The 19,896-nt window shown below is 48.5% G+C and overlaps 6 protein-coding genes across 6 annotated transcripts; 3 read left to right on the forward strand and 3 right to left on the reverse strand.

Moving 5' to 3' along the window:
• Nucleotides 1-1,698: 1,698 nt before the first annotated feature.
• On the forward strand, nucleotides 1,699-2,938 carry F5147DRAFT_579780 (uncharacterized protein; the record flags this gene model as incomplete). The annotated part of the gene is made up of 3 exons (XM_041431502.1): nucleotides 1,699-1,875; nucleotides 1,924-2,414; nucleotides 2,473-2,938. 3 exons carry the CDS (start codon nucleotides 1,699-1,701, stop codon nucleotides 2,936-2,938), a joined length of 1,134 nt encoding a protein of 377 aa, XP_041290977.1.
• A 1,462-nt stretch (nucleotides 2,939-4,400) lies between these two features.
• On the forward strand, nucleotides 4,401-5,075 carry F5147DRAFT_775501 (uncharacterized protein; the record flags this gene model as incomplete). Its single annotated transcript, XM_041441737.1, has 2 exons — nucleotides 4,401-4,749; nucleotides 4,807-5,075. The coding sequence occupies 2 exons, from the start codon at nucleotides 4,401-4,403 to the stop codon at nucleotides 5,073-5,075; spliced, it is 618 nt and encodes a 205-aa protein (XP_041290978.1).
• A 1,966-nt stretch (nucleotides 5,076-7,041) lies between these two features.
• Nucleotides 7,042-7,527, forward strand: F5147DRAFT_579860 (uncharacterized protein; the record flags this gene model as incomplete). Its single annotated transcript, XM_041431508.1, has 1 exon — nucleotides 7,042-7,527. The coding sequence occupies one exon, from the start codon at nucleotides 7,042-7,044 to the stop codon at nucleotides 7,525-7,527; it is 486 nt and encodes a 161-aa protein (XP_041290979.1).
• A 3,698-nt stretch (nucleotides 7,528-11,225) lies between these two features.
• Nucleotides 11,226-11,740, reverse strand: F5147DRAFT_545195 (uncharacterized protein; the record flags this gene model as incomplete). Its single annotated transcript, XM_041430311.1, has 3 exons — nucleotides 11,226-11,336; nucleotides 11,389-11,502; nucleotides 11,564-11,740. Coding segments are annotated over 3 exons (402 nt in total), but the record flags the coding sequence as incomplete, so codon positions are not given.
• A 175-nt stretch (nucleotides 11,741-11,915) lies between these two features.
• F5147DRAFT_775504 (uncharacterized protein) lies at nucleotides 11,916-14,470 on the reverse strand (the record flags this gene model as incomplete). Its single annotated transcript, XM_041441738.1, has 5 exons — nucleotides 11,916-12,688; nucleotides 12,745-12,786; nucleotides 12,823-13,063; nucleotides 13,112-13,141; nucleotides 14,084-14,470. The coding sequence occupies 5 exons, from the start codon at nucleotides 14,468-14,470 to the stop codon at nucleotides 11,916-11,918; spliced, it is 1,473 nt and encodes a 490-aa protein (XP_041290981.1).
• Nucleotides 14,471-17,541: 3,071 nt separating this feature from the next.
• Nucleotides 17,542-19,695, reverse strand: F5147DRAFT_746521 (uncharacterized protein; the record flags this gene model as incomplete). Its single annotated transcript, XM_041439857.1, has 7 exons — nucleotides 17,542-17,663; nucleotides 18,414-18,553; nucleotides 18,652-18,656; nucleotides 18,724-18,992; nucleotides 19,142-19,352; nucleotides 19,375-19,532; nucleotides 19,593-19,695. 7 exons carry the CDS (start codon nucleotides 19,693-19,695, stop codon nucleotides 17,542-17,544), a joined length of 1,008 nt encoding a protein of 335 aa, XP_041290982.1.
• Between the last annotated feature and the right edge of the window lie 201 nt (nucleotides 19,696-19,896).

The following is a 19,896-nucleotide window of genomic DNA, read 5'->3' on the forward strand; positions in this document are numbered from 1 at the left end:
TCTTGCCTGCGGTAGTGGCTTGTCTGTTATGAGTAACTTTTCTGACCAACTCTACCACCGGTCGGCCCATTTGTGCGAAGTCTGTTGGCAGTGAGATGATGGCAGGCTCAATTGTGGCTCTCTTACGCAAGCTCTTCGGTCGCGGTCGGTCATCTGACTCCAACTCGCGCCCCACCCGGTCACTGTGTGCTGTCATTGCATCTTTCTCCACATGTTCGGGGGCATCGGTGTTGTTAGACTCTTCATTGGCAGAACCAATAGGAGCTTGTTTGATGAACCTTGGTGGCCTTTTTGGAAGTCTGGCCGATGAGAGTGCAACAGTTGGCCTGATGACTTTGTAGTTGGCCTGGGCCATAAGCCTTCATCATCAGCATCGCCATCAGAGCCATCAGACCCTTCGCCGACTGGAGAATGCATCTTGCCCTTGTCGTCAATCCAGGCTTTGAACTTCAATGTTAGTTCAACCTGGTTGTCTTGTCGGTCCAGCCAATATTCCAACAAGGCATTGGCTTCATTCCTGTTGCATTTTGGACGGGTCTGTGATCTTGATATCATTTGGCAGGAATGTGCTGGAGATGAACCGAGACTGCCCCTTCATTATGTCGCTCCAAGGCACTGGGACCTTCCGTTTTCTGCAACATATTCCTATGGTGGCGGGTGTCAGATTATGGCACGGGTCTTCTATCATCGGGCTTACTGTAATGAATGGTGAGGAATGACCGAATCATTGACTTCTTGACTTCAAGCGAGACACCCTTAATGTTGGGCAATATCGGCAAATCCATATGGTCCAGGTCGAACTTGTAATGAGGCTTTGGGACTCGGCGAGTGCCTCCCAGCAGCATGCCGTCTTGGTCTTGATCCTGGTCTTGGTGGAGGTAACATAAATTATATGAAGCGCCTCTCAGATGGTCTTGAGACTTACCGAATTCATCACCAATGAAATCTTCCCATGCCGGTAAGATGACCTGCCAGTCCTTGCATTTCATGAAGCTGGATCCTCTCCCAAGGTGTTCATTGAAGTCAAACCTGCCAAACGATGTAAGCAAAATGACTGACCGACCGACCGACCGATTGTATCAACTTGCCTGGATGTAAGTAGGCCGCCCTTCTCATCCTTCCAGGAACCCAATACAAAGAGTCTCATACCGGCCTGAGTAAACATCTCTTTCGCGAAGTGCTTGATCATTTTTTCGCCCTTCTTCTTAGCTGTCTTGGCCTGGACTACAGGGTCAGGCGCTTGATTTGTCCACTGGTCGGCCTTTGCCCGGGCTTCCTCCAACTCATCATCGTTGAGCCCTTTCATGATTGCCGTCATGGTAGGTTGATATCTTCTGAGGACTTCTTTCTGCTCAGGCTTCTGCCCAGTCTCCTCCTCGATTTCTTCGTGTATTTGCTGAAGAATGTCGGCCTTCCGCTCCTCTTCGATGACTTGGCGGGCCATCCATTTCTTTTGCAGCTTCATCGGCACTTTGGCATTAACCTTGGGTTTCTTGTGATTGTAGAACCACTGCCTGTATCTCTGTGTGCATGATGACTGTAATGCAGCATGACCGAGATCAAAGCCGAAAAGCTTACCTCTTTTCGTTGCTTCAAGAGCTCTTTGTCCATCTTTGGAGCGAAAAGTTTTGCCTCTCTTGCGGCTGCTTTAAAGATCTGTTGTCGCTCAGTTCCACTTGCCTTCTCCCAGTCCTCAACATGGGACTGCAGTATGGTTGTCTCTTCCCTGCATCTTTTACTTCACCGAAGACAGCATTTACATTTGCAGTGTTGGACGACTTCCTGCTGGACAACCTGGAATGCAGGACATCGGCAATGAACTACTACAGTAAATTAAGGAGAATCACATCAAGCGTGTTCCCTCATCTGGTTCCAGTGAGTGATGTGGATTTCCTGCATTGCATTGCTCACAATAGCCGAAAGGACCGGTACAGAGAATTGATGAGGGTCGGCAGGCAGTGGAGACAAGTGAAGCAGCTCAAGTGGCATGGGTTTGGCCATGAGAAGCGAAAGCTGAAGGCAGGGGAGCTTGCACTCTTCTGTCCTGCATGTCCTCAGCCCAGTGTAAACCTCAGTATGTCAGACAGAAACAGATCCGACCCTGCATGGCTGTATTTGAGATCTTTGGTCATGGATGGCAATTTCAAGGCCGAGCATTTACATCCCACCAATCCAACCAATGAAGTGGCATTGACTGACGGCTTGGGCTTCATGGTCAGCGATGCCCGATACAAAATGCATCTATCCCAGGTGCAGGACATTGTGCAAAGGTCAGACTGTAATAACCACCGAGTGGTCAACCAAGCAAATGCTTCCTGCCACCGGCTGGAAGCCACAGGGATAGGAGGGTGTGCTTGCGCGAGACATGGGTGTTTTGTCCCTCATTCAATGGTGGACTTCCAGAAGGGGGAAAGGTTCGCCGTTCCAACTGCTAAATCAGCCACGTTGAACTGATGAGTCGGCCGGTCACAGGCAAATGAACATGGATTATGCGCTGTGTCAAGCTCTGGGGTACAACACCGATGGTATTGATTGGGCATTGACATTCTATGACATTAATTGTCAATACAACAAGCATCTGAGCAAGCGGATTGAGGACTCGCCCTATCTTGACCTTCCATGGGGCATGGAGATTATTCCTGGCATCGGGCTCTGGCATGTCCACGGCCATCAAGACAAATGCTATGTGCGGTATGCATCCAATTTCATAACAGGTGCCACCAGAATCGACGGCGAAATCATGGAGACCCTGTGGGCGCCCTTGAACATCATATCACCGTCAGCAAGAGGGATGTCCACCCCTCACCGAAAGGAGTGTTTGGACTTTCAGATGAATGATTGCAATTTTATAAAGATGATACACATTAGTGAGCAATATCATGTTATCCAGCTAGCAAATTCAAATGCATTTAGGCAAATTCCTTTGCCGAAAATTTAAGGAGGCAGTGCAAGGAGTCCAAGACAGCTGACATGCATTTGACCGGTTGAGTGAGACCGCCGAAGATGACACCCTTGTCAAATGGGAAGCAGAGGCCACTGCTGCTGAGGATGACCGACTTCATAATCCCAGCTCCATGGATATATATGAAGTTCAGTTGACAAAAGGTCTGTCGCAATGGGACTCTTGTATATTGAATATGCTGATATGCTTGTGGCACAGCACCAACAAGAAAACAGCAAAAGTTGCACCTACTGAACCGTCAGGCGCAATGGCCCGCCGGTGAGATTCACCGGGGTGCTGCAACTTGGCTGGCCTGTGGAATGACGCTGGAGGAAGTGCAAGTAGCCCTCCTGATCAATGTCAAAAAGATGGGAAAACGGCCGACCGACAATCAGAAGCTGGCCATTGCCCGGCGTCGTGACAGATTGCAAGGTCAACTGGATGAATTTGTGAGGGTCACACCGACATTTCTTGGCAATGAATTCAACAGCTGGGACCATTTGGACGGTATGACAGTTATGTTGGACGCAACAGAATTGGATTCCATCGGATCATCATTGGAGGCTGCCGATCGGTCAGATGATGAAGACCAACGTGATATACCGGTGGAGTTCAATCCCGAGACCGTAGTGATTCCATTACCGTCGAACATCGGCATCGAAAGGTGCGCCGAGTGGGGCGTCGCCGACCTTGTGCTACAAGAAATATCCTTAAGAGAGGGCCAAGCAAACGATGCATTGCATGCTGTGAGTGTTACGTCGACCATCGGTCGACGTGTGCGAACTAGGATAGGTCTTCTCAGCGACGACTCGAGTGAGTCTACTGAAGCTGAGGGTGGTTCTTGGCTTGATGGAACGTCAAGGGTTCCTCCGGTGATCTCGGTAAGACGGCGCTCGTCGAGATACAGGGCTAGCGGATACGTGCTAAGTCGTATGGGAGCGACTTAGAAGTGCGGTCTCACACAAGGAAGCTGGTAAGGCTTAGATGAGCAAGTTCTGGGATGAACCTAGTAGATTAAAGTAAAGTCTAAGTACAATAATCCTGTCTACTTATAGGGAAGTACTACAAGTATTCTAGCTCAGTCTGTAATCAATAGTATATCTATGATCTATGATAACAAGACATGAGGTTCAGATAAGTACATGAGGCTTAACCTCTGATCAAGCATGCTGCGCCAAGGGCAGCTGTGCATAGGTACAGGAAGCGCCAAGAGCGCTCCGGATCTTCATGAAGCGACATGCGGTATGCATGCGCTGATCTAGGGTGACCATGAGGCGCACAGCCTCCATGGATCAGGTACAAGGCCGTCTAGGCCAGGGGCGGGGTCATAGCACCAGGGGCGGGGTCACAGCAGTCCAGACCGCTGTCTTTCTAGGTGCGGGCGGCGCACCGCCGCGCGGGGAGTCTAGTAGAGCGGGGGCTGGCGTAGGCAGAGCTGGGGCTCCAGTAGGTGTTACAGATGCCTGTAACAGTGAGGGTCAACTTGGCCGACAAGGCCGTTCTCTTTCGCACCACGATTCGGTCGGCGAAGTCACAAGCACGGTCGACCAGAGCATGGGCTCGTGTGCACTCAGTTGACAGAGTTCTTAACCTCAACACACAGATCTATGCAAAATGCCGGAAGCAGCTCATCAATCTCGGTGCCGATGACTTATTGATGAAGTATCGGCGATTGGAGAAGGCCGACCTCAAGGCCACTACCGTGGTGGCAGACCCAAATGCCCGCAGTCAAAGGAATAGCACATTAGCCTGGTTTTGGTCCATTGACATCGAGGGGGATTCTACCAGCAATGACTGGATGAATGAATGTATGTATTTCGCCGACCTACCTCTTCCTATATTGTAGTAATTTACTTGCAAAATAGTTTACCGTGTCCATTGGCTCAGGACTTTGGCACTGTGCAATCGTTGGGAAGAGGAGCTGCTGCTGGTCGGTCGAGAAATGACATGGACCGTGGCATTCTTGATGCATAAATCTCAAGAATGGGTCTGCCGAATGCAGGAGGCCGATGCAAAGGAAATCATTGGGCACCGCTGCTATGCAGCCCGCCAGGCTCAAATGTATCTCCAACTCTCACAGCATGCAGAAGACAGCTTTGACAGAACAAAAGGGGTGGCTGAGGTTGCAGAGTGACAGGGGTCCACATGCGGCCGCTAGATTAGTCATCAGTACAATGCTGATCCCCATGAAACTTTTTTCTGTGTTGATGTAAACTACCACCATCATGTCCAACTCCTTAACATTGCATACGTATGAACTGAGTGACTTTACTCCTTGGGATGCTGCCAATGTTCTAGAGTTTGCCACGTCTCGATTCGCCACCATCTGGCTGGCTTGCGACCGAAACCACATCCCTTGGACGCCGGATTACAAGGCCACCTTCAGTCGGCACCTTCAGTGGGAGGCAGATGTAAGTACCTCATCGGTCGGCTGGTCGGCCGGCCATTGTGATCTTGTAGCTGATGCCTAAATCAGCGTTTTGTATTTCCATATATCAACATATCAGTGGTTCTCAACATCCACCCAACCATGCCCGACCTTTTGCGCAGCATCGTCGGCAGATTTACCCGATTCCAAACTGGAACCATCACTGCCGAGGAATTGCATGATGAATTCTTTCTTCACTGCTCTCCGCATCGCCCTGGATTGACGTCCCACTACCGAGTTGTTCCTAACTATCCCTATGATTGGTGGAAGGATCGCTTTGACCGCTTGAGTTTTGAGCTGCCGGTCTTGAATTTCCAAGAGGTCATGGAGATGACCCAAGACCACTTTGAACAACTGGTCAGTCATTTCCTCTCTCTCTCTTTCTTTCTGCTTTATGATGGACTTACTCTTATGTTAATTCTTAGCCAATGGGAGCCATCCTTGCGCTGGGTCCTGCGGTCACCAGTCAAGTGGACGGTGAAGCTCTCTTCAACCAAATTGTGGCTGCAAGAGCCCACCTTCAACATCTCGGCAAATCAATGGCTTCTTTGCTCGAGCAGAAGGCCGAGATCGCCGCTGCAGCCACGTCCACCATGTCTCAACTTGAGGGACTGATTACCGAGCTGGAGGAAGAGCTCTTAAATTCTGGTAGGCAATTGCCTGGCAAGGATTGACTTCACATCAATTGTGCTTGTCTATCGTTGATCTGACCAGTCATTACCGGCAGTGTGTACATAATGACTAAATAGACATCGGTAGTATCGCCGAGTTTACGTTCATGCTCCAAATGTATATAGTATTACTCAATGAATCTCGGTCCTGTCCCATATAAGCTAACAATCAATTATGCCAGTTGTTCTGCACATGCAGATGACTCCAATTCCGACTGACTGGGCTTTACATACCACATGCATCGCTGGTGACTTTGTGCACCAGCTGTTTGCTTTCCATGTCGGTCGCCGGCAACAGTCGGTCTTGCCTCCGCTCACATTGGATGTGCCAACAATGCTTGCATGTCAGCAGTTGGCCCGAGTTCTTGCCGATGCATATTTACATCCAAGTAAGTCATTCCTGAATATAGTCAGTGGTTTGCTGATGCACCACAGTTCACCTTGATCTTGATATGATTCATTACAACGAGGCCCTTAACAAACACTCTACCGGCCAGATCACAAAACATGAGGAGGCTCTGTCCAAAAAGTTTCCTCATAGTTCTCAACAGTTGCTTGACACGCCCTCGGTTCTCGTGGATTCTGGCGGCCATATTATCCTGTGGTACCTACCAGAGGCTATTAGCCTCTGGATACAAGTAAGCCCATGTATTGTTGTGTATCGGCCAACATTCACACTGACACAACAGGCCGAGATGGAAGAAGCCACCATCGGCATGGGTTATCTCCTCAAGACAAGCATGACCAGTGGAGAAGAGACCCATTGGCGAACATACGCTGGGTATTTTCATAAGAGCGACCGGGGCCCGCTGACTCCAGGATGCATCAACATGGCTCCTTGCTGGTTCCAGCAAGGCCAAGAGGTCAGGCCTGCTTTTTTCACTGTAATGTCTGCTCACTCCAACTGTTCCAGCCATATGGTTTTCCTCCCACCTGGTGCGTTCGCACCCGAGGTGTCAGGTACGCTCAAGGGGGAAGGAGCTCATATTGTTATAACATCCATGCAGTGCTCGGCGCTCCTGGCCTCTGCGGCTCTGCGGGTGATGCATCCAGAGTTATATTGGGCCTCGGTTAAAACCCAGATAAAACTCGCCCGATGGGCTATGGACAATGGCCTCGATGAGATTTATACTCGTTTGCAACTTTGGGCCTTGGTGCTCAACTGCACAGCTGTCATTTGTAACCGGCAGTGCCCTCTTCACAGAGATCCGCGATCTACTCCAGAGGGGTTCGACGTAATGACCAGTGTCGGCCATTATTATGATGGGCTCATGACCTTATCCAACCTTGGTATACAGTTACGATACAACTCTGGCGCCATGGTTGCATGCTCTGGACTGATCGTGAGGCATGGGGTCACATTCACTGGTGATCGCATTGTGTGGACATGGTTCATGCGCGATAGCCTTCACAATTTTGTGGGGACACCTCGGCCACAGTATGCGAGTTACATGAATGTAGATTGGGATGTCTCAGTTTCAGCCTAGACAAATGTGTGATTCCATATAATGGTACATTACAGTTACATTTAACTTAGTACATAGTCATCACAATTGGTCATTTGAATCAATGTTGTTGAATCCTCAAAGCTGGAGACCGAGTGATGGTGCTGAAATCTGCCGACCGATGTGCACAGGAGACCTGTTCCACACTGGCCCACCTGATAGAACCCGAGCGTTCTCCTCATTGTCCCAGACAATTTTATCAGGCATCCATTTGTATCGGCTCACCTGATGGCATAGAGGATTTATTTTCATCGGCCGGCCAGATTGCATCAGTTTCAGCAGCCCACCTGATATTATCAGGCAAATGTTTCTATTGGCCAACCGGATAGGATCTGTTTCATCAGCTCATCTGATTGCCTTGGACATTCCCTCATATTGGCTGACCTGATGGCATCGGGAACGTCTTTCTATCGGCCGGCCAGATAGTATCTGTTTCATCAGCTCACCCGATTGCATTGGACTTTCCCTCGTATTGGCCGACCCAATGGCATCGGGAATGTGTTTCTATCGGCCGACCAGATAGTCTCTATTTTATCAGCTCACCTGATTACATCGGCCATTCCCTCATATTGGCCGACCTGATGGCATCAGGAACGTCTTTCTATCGGCTGACCGGATAGTCTCTATTTCATCGGCTCACCCAATTACATCGGCCATTCCCTCATATTGGCCAACCTGATGGCATCAGGAACGTCTTTCTATCGGCCGACCGGATAGGATCTGTTTCATCGGCTCATCCGATTGCCTCGGCCATTTCCTCATGTTGGCCGACCTGATGACATCGGGAACGTCTTTCTATCGGCCGACCGGATAGTATTGGTTTCGTCGGCCCACCCTATTGTATCAGGCATTCCTTTATATTGGCCGACCTGATGGCATCGGGAATTCTTTCCACCGGCCCACATGATGGTGTCCGTGTCAGGGGCTCACACAATTGTATCAGACATTCCTGTATATTGGCCGACCTGATGGCATCGGGAATATGTTTCCATCGGCTGACCGGATAAGATAGGTTCCAATGGCCCACCTGAGTATACCAGACAATTGTTCCTATCAGCCGACCGGAGACCATCGTGAATTCATTCTCATCGCATGGGCCGTCTGATAAGCATGAGCAATATATTTTAGATGGGCTGACTGACAAGCACAAGAGATATACTCTGCATCAGCCTGCATGATACCGTCATACCCATTATTTGCATCGGCCGACCGGTACACACAGTCACTATTGTCTACATGGGCCGGGTTGAGAGCGTCACAATCAACCATCTTTGTTTCTTGGTGACCAGCCAATATGTCAATATTAAGCAACAGCGTGTATAGGCCCAGCTGTTCCAATGGTACATCAATTAGTCGGTCGGCCGAATGTTTGACTCGGGCACACACATTCAATCGGCCGACATCTGCTGGCCTGTGTGGAACGGCATATTTTCAACCTCGGCTGCCTGTATTTTACAGACTATGTGACTGAATGGGCTCGTATGAGAGGACGCAAGGTACGAGAGGGTCCATTGGAGATAAAAGAGGGTGCACAGTAGCACAAACAAGATGTAGCAACACAGATGGATCATCCATGATAGGCAGGAAGGCGAGTAGTGACTTATGGTACAAGGGGAAGACCAGGCCCAAACAGTATTAGAGAAGCAAAAAATTTCATACTAGCATGAGAGACACCTCGCATTTACCTTGGCATGGTTGCTCCTTCATGCTTTTCCTGCTCTGCCGCAGGCAGGGTGAGTGGCACATTGGTAATGGGACTCCGACTTCCTCAAGTTTCATTTGCTCGAGGAGGCTGACGTTGATATGTGCGCTCATAGCCAGCATGACCCTCGCGACCGCTTGGATACAAGTATTCTCCACGCATGTCTGGCAGGGGAGGTCCACGCACGCGATCATCAAGAAGCTCACGATCTGGGTATCGAGCCTCATGATAGTACGGTAGCCTATACCCGGTGGCATCATGATAGCCTGTGCTCTTGTGGTGAGCAGGATATGCATATCCTGGTGGGTATGTTTCACCACGGTCGCCATAATATGAATACTCCCTTGGATAAGGGTAGTCACCTCCGAGTCGTGGTCATCTGGCATATGCCTGCCGGTCTGCCTCCTCGTGGTACATGTACCCACCATGTTGCTCATCACTGGGGTAGCGACAGTCATCACGCAGTGCAGGAGAGTTGTCTCGATGAGGGCGCAGGTCATGGGCATTATTGAGTGGGAGGTCGCAGAAGTCACTCACATGATGAGGCTCCCTGGAGTGACCATGATTGGGAGGATACTGATTGTCATGGGGCTCATGTGAGTGCTATTAGGATCACGATCATGAGGGTCTGGTGCATCATGGCCAGAAAGGGAGGGACTGAGATGAGTGTCCTCCAACTTTGGTGCGCATGATGGATTTTGAGGTAGCGGAAGAGGGACGTCTGGGACATGGACAGACTGCCCATTATCTTCTGTAGGACCCACATGATGATCTGATTTGAGTGGGGAAGACGGCACCACTGAAAGAATAGGTGCTTCCGTGACTTGTGTAGAGGGCGGACGATCAACAGCCTCGGAGGTCTCAGGGTGCATGGCTCCAGGAGATGGTTGCTGTTCGTCCCCTGAGGATTCTACAATGAGAGGATACAAGCGCCCCCCTTGGCACGAACCTTGCCTGCAGCCTTTACACTTGGTTTCTTCTCAACAACTGTCTTCTCCTCTAACTCGATTGATTGTACATGTTTCTTCATAGCTCGTATACCACCTTTAGCCTGCAACTTCCGCTTGTGTGAGCGTGATGAATCATTGTGGTCCGCATCGTCCTCGCTGGGGGATTCGCCATCAGAAATGTCGAGGGGATGGTCAGCACCAGGCTCGTTGACACCATCTGGACTGGATAAGACCTGTATTGGAGTTGGCACTGGTTTGGTAGGGGGGCACTTCGCAAGCTTGAAGGGACATGATGGAGGTACAACTACTTCGAGACGTAAATTGGATTTGGGACGTATGGTAGTCGTGGAGTCCATGGATGCGACATCTCCATCATTATCCTGGGTGCGAGATGATGAGGTGACCTTTGGCTTCTTCTTCCTGGTTGCGGCAGAGCTGGATTGAAGGTGTGGAGGGCCATTATAATCAAAAGTTCCGTTGACAAACATCCGCCTCGCGTTTGGAAAGGGAGAGCCTACAGGAGGTGCCTCGCCAATGATGACAGGCTCTTTGGAGGCTATGATAGCAGCTGTCAAGTCGTTATGAGCTAAAGCAATCCCACAAAAATATTGGCACATACCTTTGGTAGCATTTGTTACTTTGACAACACGCATTGTCTTCGCCTTCAATGCATGAGCAAGCACATTGACCTCGCGTTGTGTAAGTCCTGCAACACCTTTACTTCATGAATTAGTATTGTGAGACTCTCCCAGCATCAAACTCAAGTGCGCGGGATACCCCTTGATGCGTAGATGATCATTTGCGAGTGAACTGGCCATCAAGATCCACGGGAAGGGTCTATCTGCGAACTTGCCACCAAGGTCCGCTGAAGAAAAAAATGTCAGACTCTCACTGTGAGACGTGACGTGCTATGAACCAACTTGTTTGATTAGCCCAGCCTTGAGCGACTTCAATGCATCTTTCTCTTCACCTGCCTCAGATGAGCTCACATCCAAGACCTCTATTGGTGCCTGCTCTCGATCGCCTTTGGTGGCCTTGAAGGCCTGTTCCACGGCAGCAAGCGAGGTGGTGTTGTATACATGGGCTTTCATATGCCCAATGATGGCATCATTACTGGCTCGGCAGCGCTTCTCAAAGAACTACGGAGGGTATTAATAAATATGAGAAGATTTCGAGGTGGGCAACACTTACGCCACCAGCACTGGGTGTCATGTGAACATGGCCGAGTGATGAGTCTTCATTGACAATATTACCACACATAACGAGAGCGGCCTCAAAACCTTGCCTGGCCGCAGCTCCATCAAGCTGCAAATAGAACATCCAGCTCGTCAAGAAAATATTATGAAATCAGAATGAGATCACTCACAATACTTCCTACCCTCCTGTAGAGCTTCTGGAATGTTTGCGTGTGCTGTGCAATTGTTTGAGGAGCATCAGACAGCATGTTGAGTTCCTCGTAGGTATTGAGGATGTCCTGATAAGAATCGGGGTAGGTTTTCTTGAAGAGCTCGTAGCACCGACGACGAACACCGGCACCTATCAAATCAATGATCAGCATTGAGCAAACAGCGCATAGAATAAATGGACCACTTACTAGGTGTCATCGAACCATCCTGGGGAGGAGCATCTTCACCAAGCCTTGCAAGTTCCTGGCGCATGCGGTCCTTGAAGTACCCCGCATAAAGGTTCCAGTAGTTGGTAGAGTTGATCGCTCGACCTCAACTCTTCATCCACAGATTGATTATCTGGTAGGAAGGCATGTTTGTATTTTTTGCAGTGTTAATGACGATGGTATCCAATACAGCAAAACCCTCATCAAGTGTGGAGTTTGTCTCTGCTGAACGTCGACCACCAACAGGTGCACCATCATCGTCCATCGTGAAATCAGACTCGATATGAGATCCTCCAGCGGTTGATGTACTGAACGTGACTGCATGCTGACCTGACCCACTGGCAGCAGACGGAGCCAAAAGTTCTGCAGGCTTGATGGGAGTTGGCGGGATGATATGTGTTCTTGGCACAGCTCCTTGAGCTGGCAAGGAGTTGACTGGCGCTATGGACGAAAAATTCCAGGGCCCATCCGGCCCACACATATTCACAGCATTTTTCACTTGAGGTTGCAGACCTCCCTGAGAGCTTGGACCTGCAAGTGCAGGCATGAGAAGAGGCAATGTTGGTAACTGAGAATAGGAAGCCAGAGGGCTGGGAGAGGTGCTGGGAGCCTTGTGTTGCATCAGAGGTGACGGCACAGACCACAAAGGCCGGGCTCTGGACGGTATCGTGAGGTTGTATGGAGCCATGGAGTCTGAATTTGGAGCGCTATACTGGGGCTGCTGGTGGAAAACATCTGTATTTTGAGGCATAGCCGGCTGCTGGCCAGTGGGTGCCAAAGTGTTGGCAAATAGATCTTGCACCTGCACAGAACACTGCACAGGTGCGTCCTCAACCAAAGGAGTATTGTGACGGCTATTTTCAGCAGAGTGAATGGAATCTAGTAGCAAAAGTAAGGTCAGAAGTACGGCAGAAAAGTTTTTGATGAAGACTTACTAGCAACGAAGCCATTAGCGGGCTGGTCACTGGGAGCGCAAGCTGCTTGACGTCAAATAGCAGCATCCCTTGCAATACCAACATCCCGTGATGTTGGCTTGATGGTGCTATGCAGTCTTGGTGGAGTGAGTTCTGTTGGTGTATCCCTATATCGACCACCTCCAAACTGTTCCCGAAGATATTCTTCCTGCGCATATTCTTCCTGCGTATATCCAGAACCCATAGTAGCAGGCAATGATGCAGGAAGGTATGGGGGAGGTGAGGACACCTGATTGTCGGGAGGGTCAGAGTAGTAATCTGATAGATTAAGCATCATGGCCTTCGCACAAGATCAGAAAAAATGACACGTAATGAAGAAAACACTTACCTGACTTGCTGATCCAAATGAGTAGGTGATCTACGAAAAGTAGATGCACATAAGCTGAGGTCAACATGACCATGAAGTTGTTGCTCACCAATAGTACACAAGAACGTATTACTAACACAAGTAACACAAGTTAGACTGATATTCAAGTGCATCGTAAGTATAGGCCTCGTGCAAATGAGAACTGAGAGGGCATTGCTTACCTGGTTGAGAGGGCAAAATTTTGAATGGATGCACAAAACACTAGGTAAGTGACTGGGAATACGGAAGGTGGGTGAAAAAAAAACAGGGCATGAAGCACCCGCATGAAGCCTGATACTTATGAGTGGCCTGATTTTAATTTTATTCAGACCAAACAAGTTAGAACAATGGGCAGAAGCGAAAATCAATGTATGAGACATCACAATGGTTCGAGAGTGGTAGCTGAGGAGGGTGTAGAGGGCGAATTCTAGGCCTTTTGGAGCCTCCAGAGAGGACTCAGAATTGATTACTAAACATCACGTTGGCAACAGGCAGAAATATAGAAGTACAAATAAATGTACAGGATATTACAAAGATCCAAGAGTATTGGCTGAGGAGGGTGTAGAGGGCGAATTGTAGGCCTTTTGGAGGCTTCAGCGAGGGCTCAGAATGAGAGTAAATTGATTACTAAAGATCACGTTGACAACGGGCAAAAATACACAAGCAAAAATCAACGTACAAGACATTATGAGGGCCCAAGAGTGGTGAGGAGGGTGTAGAGGGCGAAATGTGGGCCTCTTAGAGGCTCCAGAGAGCTCTGAATGAAAGAACTTTCGTTACTAAATATTGCATTGAGAAAATAATGATGCTGAAACTTTACTTTGTGTCAATGGGAGGACAAAATTAGGTCAGAAGCTCAAGCACTGATTTTCTTGAGCTACATACATATACTATTTACGTTTAGTATTACCGACGTCTAAGGTGTTTCGCAGGACGAACAACAGTCTCACTAACTTGGGAATCCTTGTCCTCATAATCATCTTCATCATCAGTACTAACATCTTCAGAGCTGGATTCTCCCTGGATGGAAGTGATGGCTGGGATAAGATCTCTTGCAGAGGTAGTAGATGGTTTGCGGAGTGCTCGAGAAGCTGGCCGAGGTGGCGGCCACGTGATTTCCACAATGACTTGGGCACGACGAGAAGAGGTGGGTAAGTGAGGCTGATCTTGGATAGAAGAGGCGGGTGAAGAAGAAGGGACATGACGAATGGGGAAGACCTTTTTGGTCAATGCGGCCATCAGTGAAAACACATCGCCCACGGGAGTGCGTGGAGTGAGCCAAGGGGGTGTCCCCAATGACAACAGGGTCTTTGGAGGTGGTGAGCCGTGTATGGGCAGCATCACTCATAACTGCTTCGGATGGTGAGGGTGCCTGCCTTGAGACAATTGACGAGATTGACACGATGTTGTTGGGTCAGGTCATGGATGCCTTTGCTTCGAGAGAGAGTTGGTCGCAGCTCGCCGGGCATCAAAGTCTCTTTAGGGTAATTAACAAGGACATACCCAAGGCGAGCTAATTCTTTGGGGAGTGTTTTCTAGGGGAAGTCAGCAGTGGTGCGCCCATGCAGGGTCCTGCCAAGTGATGCTGAAATCATGTCAAGATCAGTATGAATGTGTGATGATTAATCTTACCAACGAGCGCCCTTAGCCCACCCATAATACAAGGTATCCCATCAAGCCTCCTCCATTCCTCACTAACTCGGGAGCCTTCAGTGACTTCAGTGTCCTCTGTTGACACAGCCGCATCCACCAACTAGAAGCAGGTCAGCAAAGTCTGAACATACAACCACCAGTACTTACAATACGAGTGACTAGAAACGATTGCGAGTCTGTGAGTGTGGCAGCATCAACGAAGTGCAATGGTCTTGTTGTACCGGTGGTTGCGGCCATTTCGCTGGAGGCAATGTAAGAGGTATGTACGAAAGTGCCAGCTCTAGCCTGTAGATAGCAATCAATCGATAATGTAACTATGGGGCAAAGAAAACTCTGGAGAAAACTCTGGAGAAAAGACGATCATAGTAAGTTTGAAAAGAAGCTCAAAGTTTGGAACTTCGAAGAAGCACAGTGTCCAAGTCAGCGCCCAATACTTACCGGACATAGTAAGCATATAGTGTTACTAGGGAGTCTCAAGAGGGTTGCCAGTTTTCATGGTGCCTATTTCTGGAGGCTCGGCAAGTTTTTCATAGCCTCCTGCGAGGTCTGCTGTGACAAGAGTGACATTGAAACTGCACACTGTGCATGGATATTGGATTTTCAAGTAGATTCAGAAGGCATCATTGAGATTGATATTAATATTGATGAGTGGCATGAGAGTGGCATGAGTTGAGTGCAGACTCGGAAAAATCAGGAGTGTGATGTGTCACACTTGTGACCTCGGTCGTTTGGTCCAGACTCTATCTATTCCAATCATTTGAAGCAACCACATATCCACTTCAGGTCTTACATGAACAAACAAACGTAGGGCATGGTCCTCCCAACACAGTGTCATGAGTTATGTCATTTTTGTCCCGCTGTACACCATTGACTCATTTTGCACAATCAGTGCCAAACTTTGAGGCATCAATTTGCTGCCAAGGACCAAGGTAAGGTGCATTGGAAAAGCTCACAAGTGCCTCATTCATGGTTATTGGTATGCACCATCTCCATTTGACCCTGGAGACTCATCGAAGGCTGATCCATCTTGCACCAGGTGCCGATGTGGGGCGTCCTGCACCTGGCATGATTAACCAGCCCTCTGTGGCCTCTTGTATGTACCATCTCCGTTTGACCCTGGAGACTCATCGAAGGCTAATTCATCTTGCACCAGGTGCCAATGTGGGGCGTTCTGCACCTGGCATGATTAACCAGCCCTCTGGCCTCTTGTATGTATCATCTCTGTTTGACCCTGGAGACTCATCGAAGGCTGATTTATCCTGCACCAGGTGCCGATGTGGGGCATCCTGCACCTGGCATGATTAACTGGCCCTCTGTGGCCTCTTGTCTATTCCTTTGATCAGTATGCTTTGTCCGTAGAAGCATTGTTCCGGTACTAGAGCAATACAGATCTCTATCTTTTTAATTTAATTCTTCGATTCATTTTATCTATGTTTATGGAACTATGGCAATCTACATTCTATTGAGTTCGATAACTGCGGCGATATAGTAAATGGCGGAAGCTCTCCATACCATCCTCACACAAGCCTGTAAGATGAAAACCTCGTAAGACTGCCATAATTCCAGCTAGTACCCAAACTCCGCAGTCATAACCATTCGTCTGAAGAGGTTTGAGCTAGAGAATGTAGTTAGCGAGGGCTCAGACTTCATGATAATCAACTTACCATAAGTGAACGAGCATGCCATCCTTGAAGATCAAGTTGTACCGCAGGGTGGTGTTGACGAGCAATAGTTAGTAGACGAGACACAAGTGTCATAATGGCCTATGTGAATGGTGTTAGCATTCCCCCATATTTCATGACGGCTAAGCCCTCACCTTGACATCAAGTTGCCAAGGGCGCTGTAGCACTCAGATCGGCGTTGGGCTCGTATCCTGCCAAACTCATAGGTATTCCACATTCACATTCCTTGACACTCCATTTTACCTTCCGAGAGTTCCGTGCATTCGTCCGAGTCGTCCAAAGGTCGTCCGTCCATTTCCGAGGCTTGTATACAGTTCCGATCCTCCATACCATGTCCCATCCATGTCCGTTTGACTTTGCTGGTGCGTTCTTCACTTGGTTATCTGTTATTGATTATGTCTAGGGGCACATATGTCATCGGCCTGTCGGTTATACACGCCTTGCGTCTTATTACATGCATATCTCTGTAGCGGCTCGCCTTGAGTCCTATTACATTTCAGATGTCTTATCTCGCTACTGGTTTCGCCTACGCAGTTTCCGAACTTTCACACTGTAGGATATAATCTGCCTCGCTAGCTACTGGCACTTCACTTCACTTTCCCTGCTATGAGTCATAGTTAGTAGAGTCACTTTCGGATAGTCGTACTTTGCACAATCGACCTTTTGTTCATTCGGAACGATTGTTTGGCCTGACCGCTGCCATTTCGCATCTCGCTGTCTCAAAGTACTTTCGATAGGCTTTGTTTAGTTATACTTCGCAAGTCTTATACTTCGACACACCGTCGTACTTCTCTTGGAACTTTCGCTGTTCATCGGAAGCTCTTCGGACGCTTCGCGCAACCTCGGACCTTCGTTTCTTGACGTCGGACCATCTTCAGACCACTTTCGGACCTCTTCAGACGCATCCTCAGAACATTGAGCATGCTCTTGGTAACATTCCTTTCTCTCATCCTCGATCTTAACAAGATATCCCTTGCTTTATATCAAGGAGCATTTCTATAGGCAGTCTCTTTGGGACGAACATCTCACTCGCACTCTGAGTCTTAAGGTAACACTTTTGTAGCGCCCACATAGAATCTACTCTTTACAGCGCTCTTCAGCAAAACTGTCAAATAGATGGAATTCCTTAGAGGATCGGTAAATAATACAGAGTACCCAGTGACCAACAGGAGCTGGCCGATGAATGGGCAATATCCATACTTCCTTCTCCCAATAACGTGTCCAGGAAGTTTGATGCCAGAGGACGTCATCAGGTGCATTGTATCGGATATGTTGTTACGACACACAGTCGTGTGCGACTAGGATGATCTAAACAGTGACAACCACGACAGTGTTACTGAGTGCTGAGAGTCATCGGCCTTTACAGACAAGCAAAGGTTGCGTACTCGAACGTAGCTCGTGGTGGTTAACGAGGGGTTACGCTGAGATGATAGCAGGTTTACAGACAGTGAGAGGCGTCACTGAAGGTACAATTCAATGTCGAGCAGGTAGCTTTAGCGGGACAAGGAGTTCAAGGGAAAACCTAGTAAGATTAAAGTAAGGAACGTCTACTTTAATCTTCGACCTTATATAAGGCTACTCTTCATATCTAAGCTCAGCCTAAAGCTGGGTTCTAATCTGCTTATCTACATGAGTCAGAGATAGCATCCATGAGGTGGGCTTCTATCGTAGATAGGGTCCATGCAGGACCCTTCTATCAGTACATGAGGCAACATGAGACTTGCCTTCTATCTTGATAACTGTAAATAGGTCATCTAGACCTATGTTGTCATATGTTGTCATATGAGGTCCAGACCGCTTATCTAAGCCGGCAGTTGCCGCTTATCATCTATCATCATCTATCGTCATGATCGTCATGGAGCTGGTGAGACTCCGGTATCGTCTATAGCCATGCGGTGGCAGAGGGCTGTCCACTGGCAGGGGACTCATGCCATGTTACTGTAACATACGTGGGAGGTTGTGAGTAGACAGAATGGCGATGTGCTGTGCCACAGGGGTGGACATGTGTGCATCATGCAGTAGTATTGCACAACCATTGATGCATACATCATTGAGACGTGCAGTAGGGGAACCGAGGAAGGAGATATCCCTTGGATCGAATATTTGTCAAGGAAAGCCATGTCGAGAGGCCCATATCCTAGTTGCACCTGGCTGTTGCACAGTAATGCTCTGATCCTTGCGAGGCACAGGTACTTGATCAACTTGGAGTACCTGTCAATGGTTTCAAAAAAGCAAAGAAGGTAGTAATTGACGACATACCTCAGGAACCACCCAACAGATGGTAATGCTAGCTTTTCCCACTTCGGCAATGTCTTCTATATCCTCATTAGCAACAGAATCTTCTTCAAGGAAGTCAACAAATGCAATTTGATGTGCGTCGACATCTGATGGCCCTGCTTCAAAGTCTGGAATGTCGTCTTCTTCATAATCAATTTCCAATGTGAGAGGATGATTTATCCAACTAAGGTTAGCTCCAGTTGCACCTCGCGTAAGTGTCTTTGCGAGGTCTGCAGCTTCCTTGGCACTGGCTAGAAAAGCGAGCTGTAGAGACAAATGGATTTGCCCAGCGTGGTTGAAGCTGAAGAAGATGGTCTCAGTGGGCTTGTAGTAAGAATCTGAATAGTTGATCTATTGAAATCATCAGAATGTGTTGGAATGAGGCACTGAAATCACTAACTCGTATCAGAAGAAAGTGCAAGTTCTAAAGCACAGAGCTCATCTCCAAAATAGTGGCACAAGTTTTCAGCTTCAATACTGAGATGTTGCTGTTCCTCTTGACATTGATCGTGCTTGAGGAGGGCACGGATTCCACCTCTCACATCCGAATCATCTAACCAGCGTGGTATGTCTCCTGCAGATGGTGTAATCCAGACATCCTCCATTAGGGTCTGGTTGTTGCAGCAAATCCACTAGTTTAGTTGGAAGAGCCATTGGGAGTGGTATCCCCCATGAAGGGTCGTAGAGACTTTCTAGGTGCTCACAATAAGAGTTAAACTTACGAATGGCAGTCATCAGGGCTGGCTGTCTCTTGGCTATTGCTTTACGAGTTTGCTGATGAAGCTTAGTACCTGATATGTTGAAATCAGTTCAAGGACTCAGATGAATTGATAGACTTGGGTAGGTCTTACCCAAAGCTTGTTGAGCACCGCCAACTGCCCTATCCAGTTTATCCCACTCGAAAAAACTACCAATCGTGCGTTTGCGTATGTTGATCTTCAGGTCGCGTGCCATTAGAAGGGTGCGGACAAAATCAAGGTTGACACCTTGAAGCTCAGGAAACCTGTCATGAATGTTAAGTGAAGCTGTAGAGTGCTTCAACCTTCTCCATGAGACGCTGATGGCCCTTCTCAAGACCTGTCCAAAGCATTCATAGTGTCATCCGATGCTGTCTCCTTTTCAAGCATGGTGCGGGTGGTCTGTAGGGCCTGATCT

This window comes from Suillus discolor (assembly GCF_016758755.1).
Source record: "Suillus discolor strain FC423 chromosome Unknown F5147scaffold_40, whole genome shotgun sequence".
Lineage (NCBI taxonomy): Eukaryota > Fungi > Basidiomycota > Agaricomycetes > Boletales > Suillaceae > Suillus > Suillus discolor.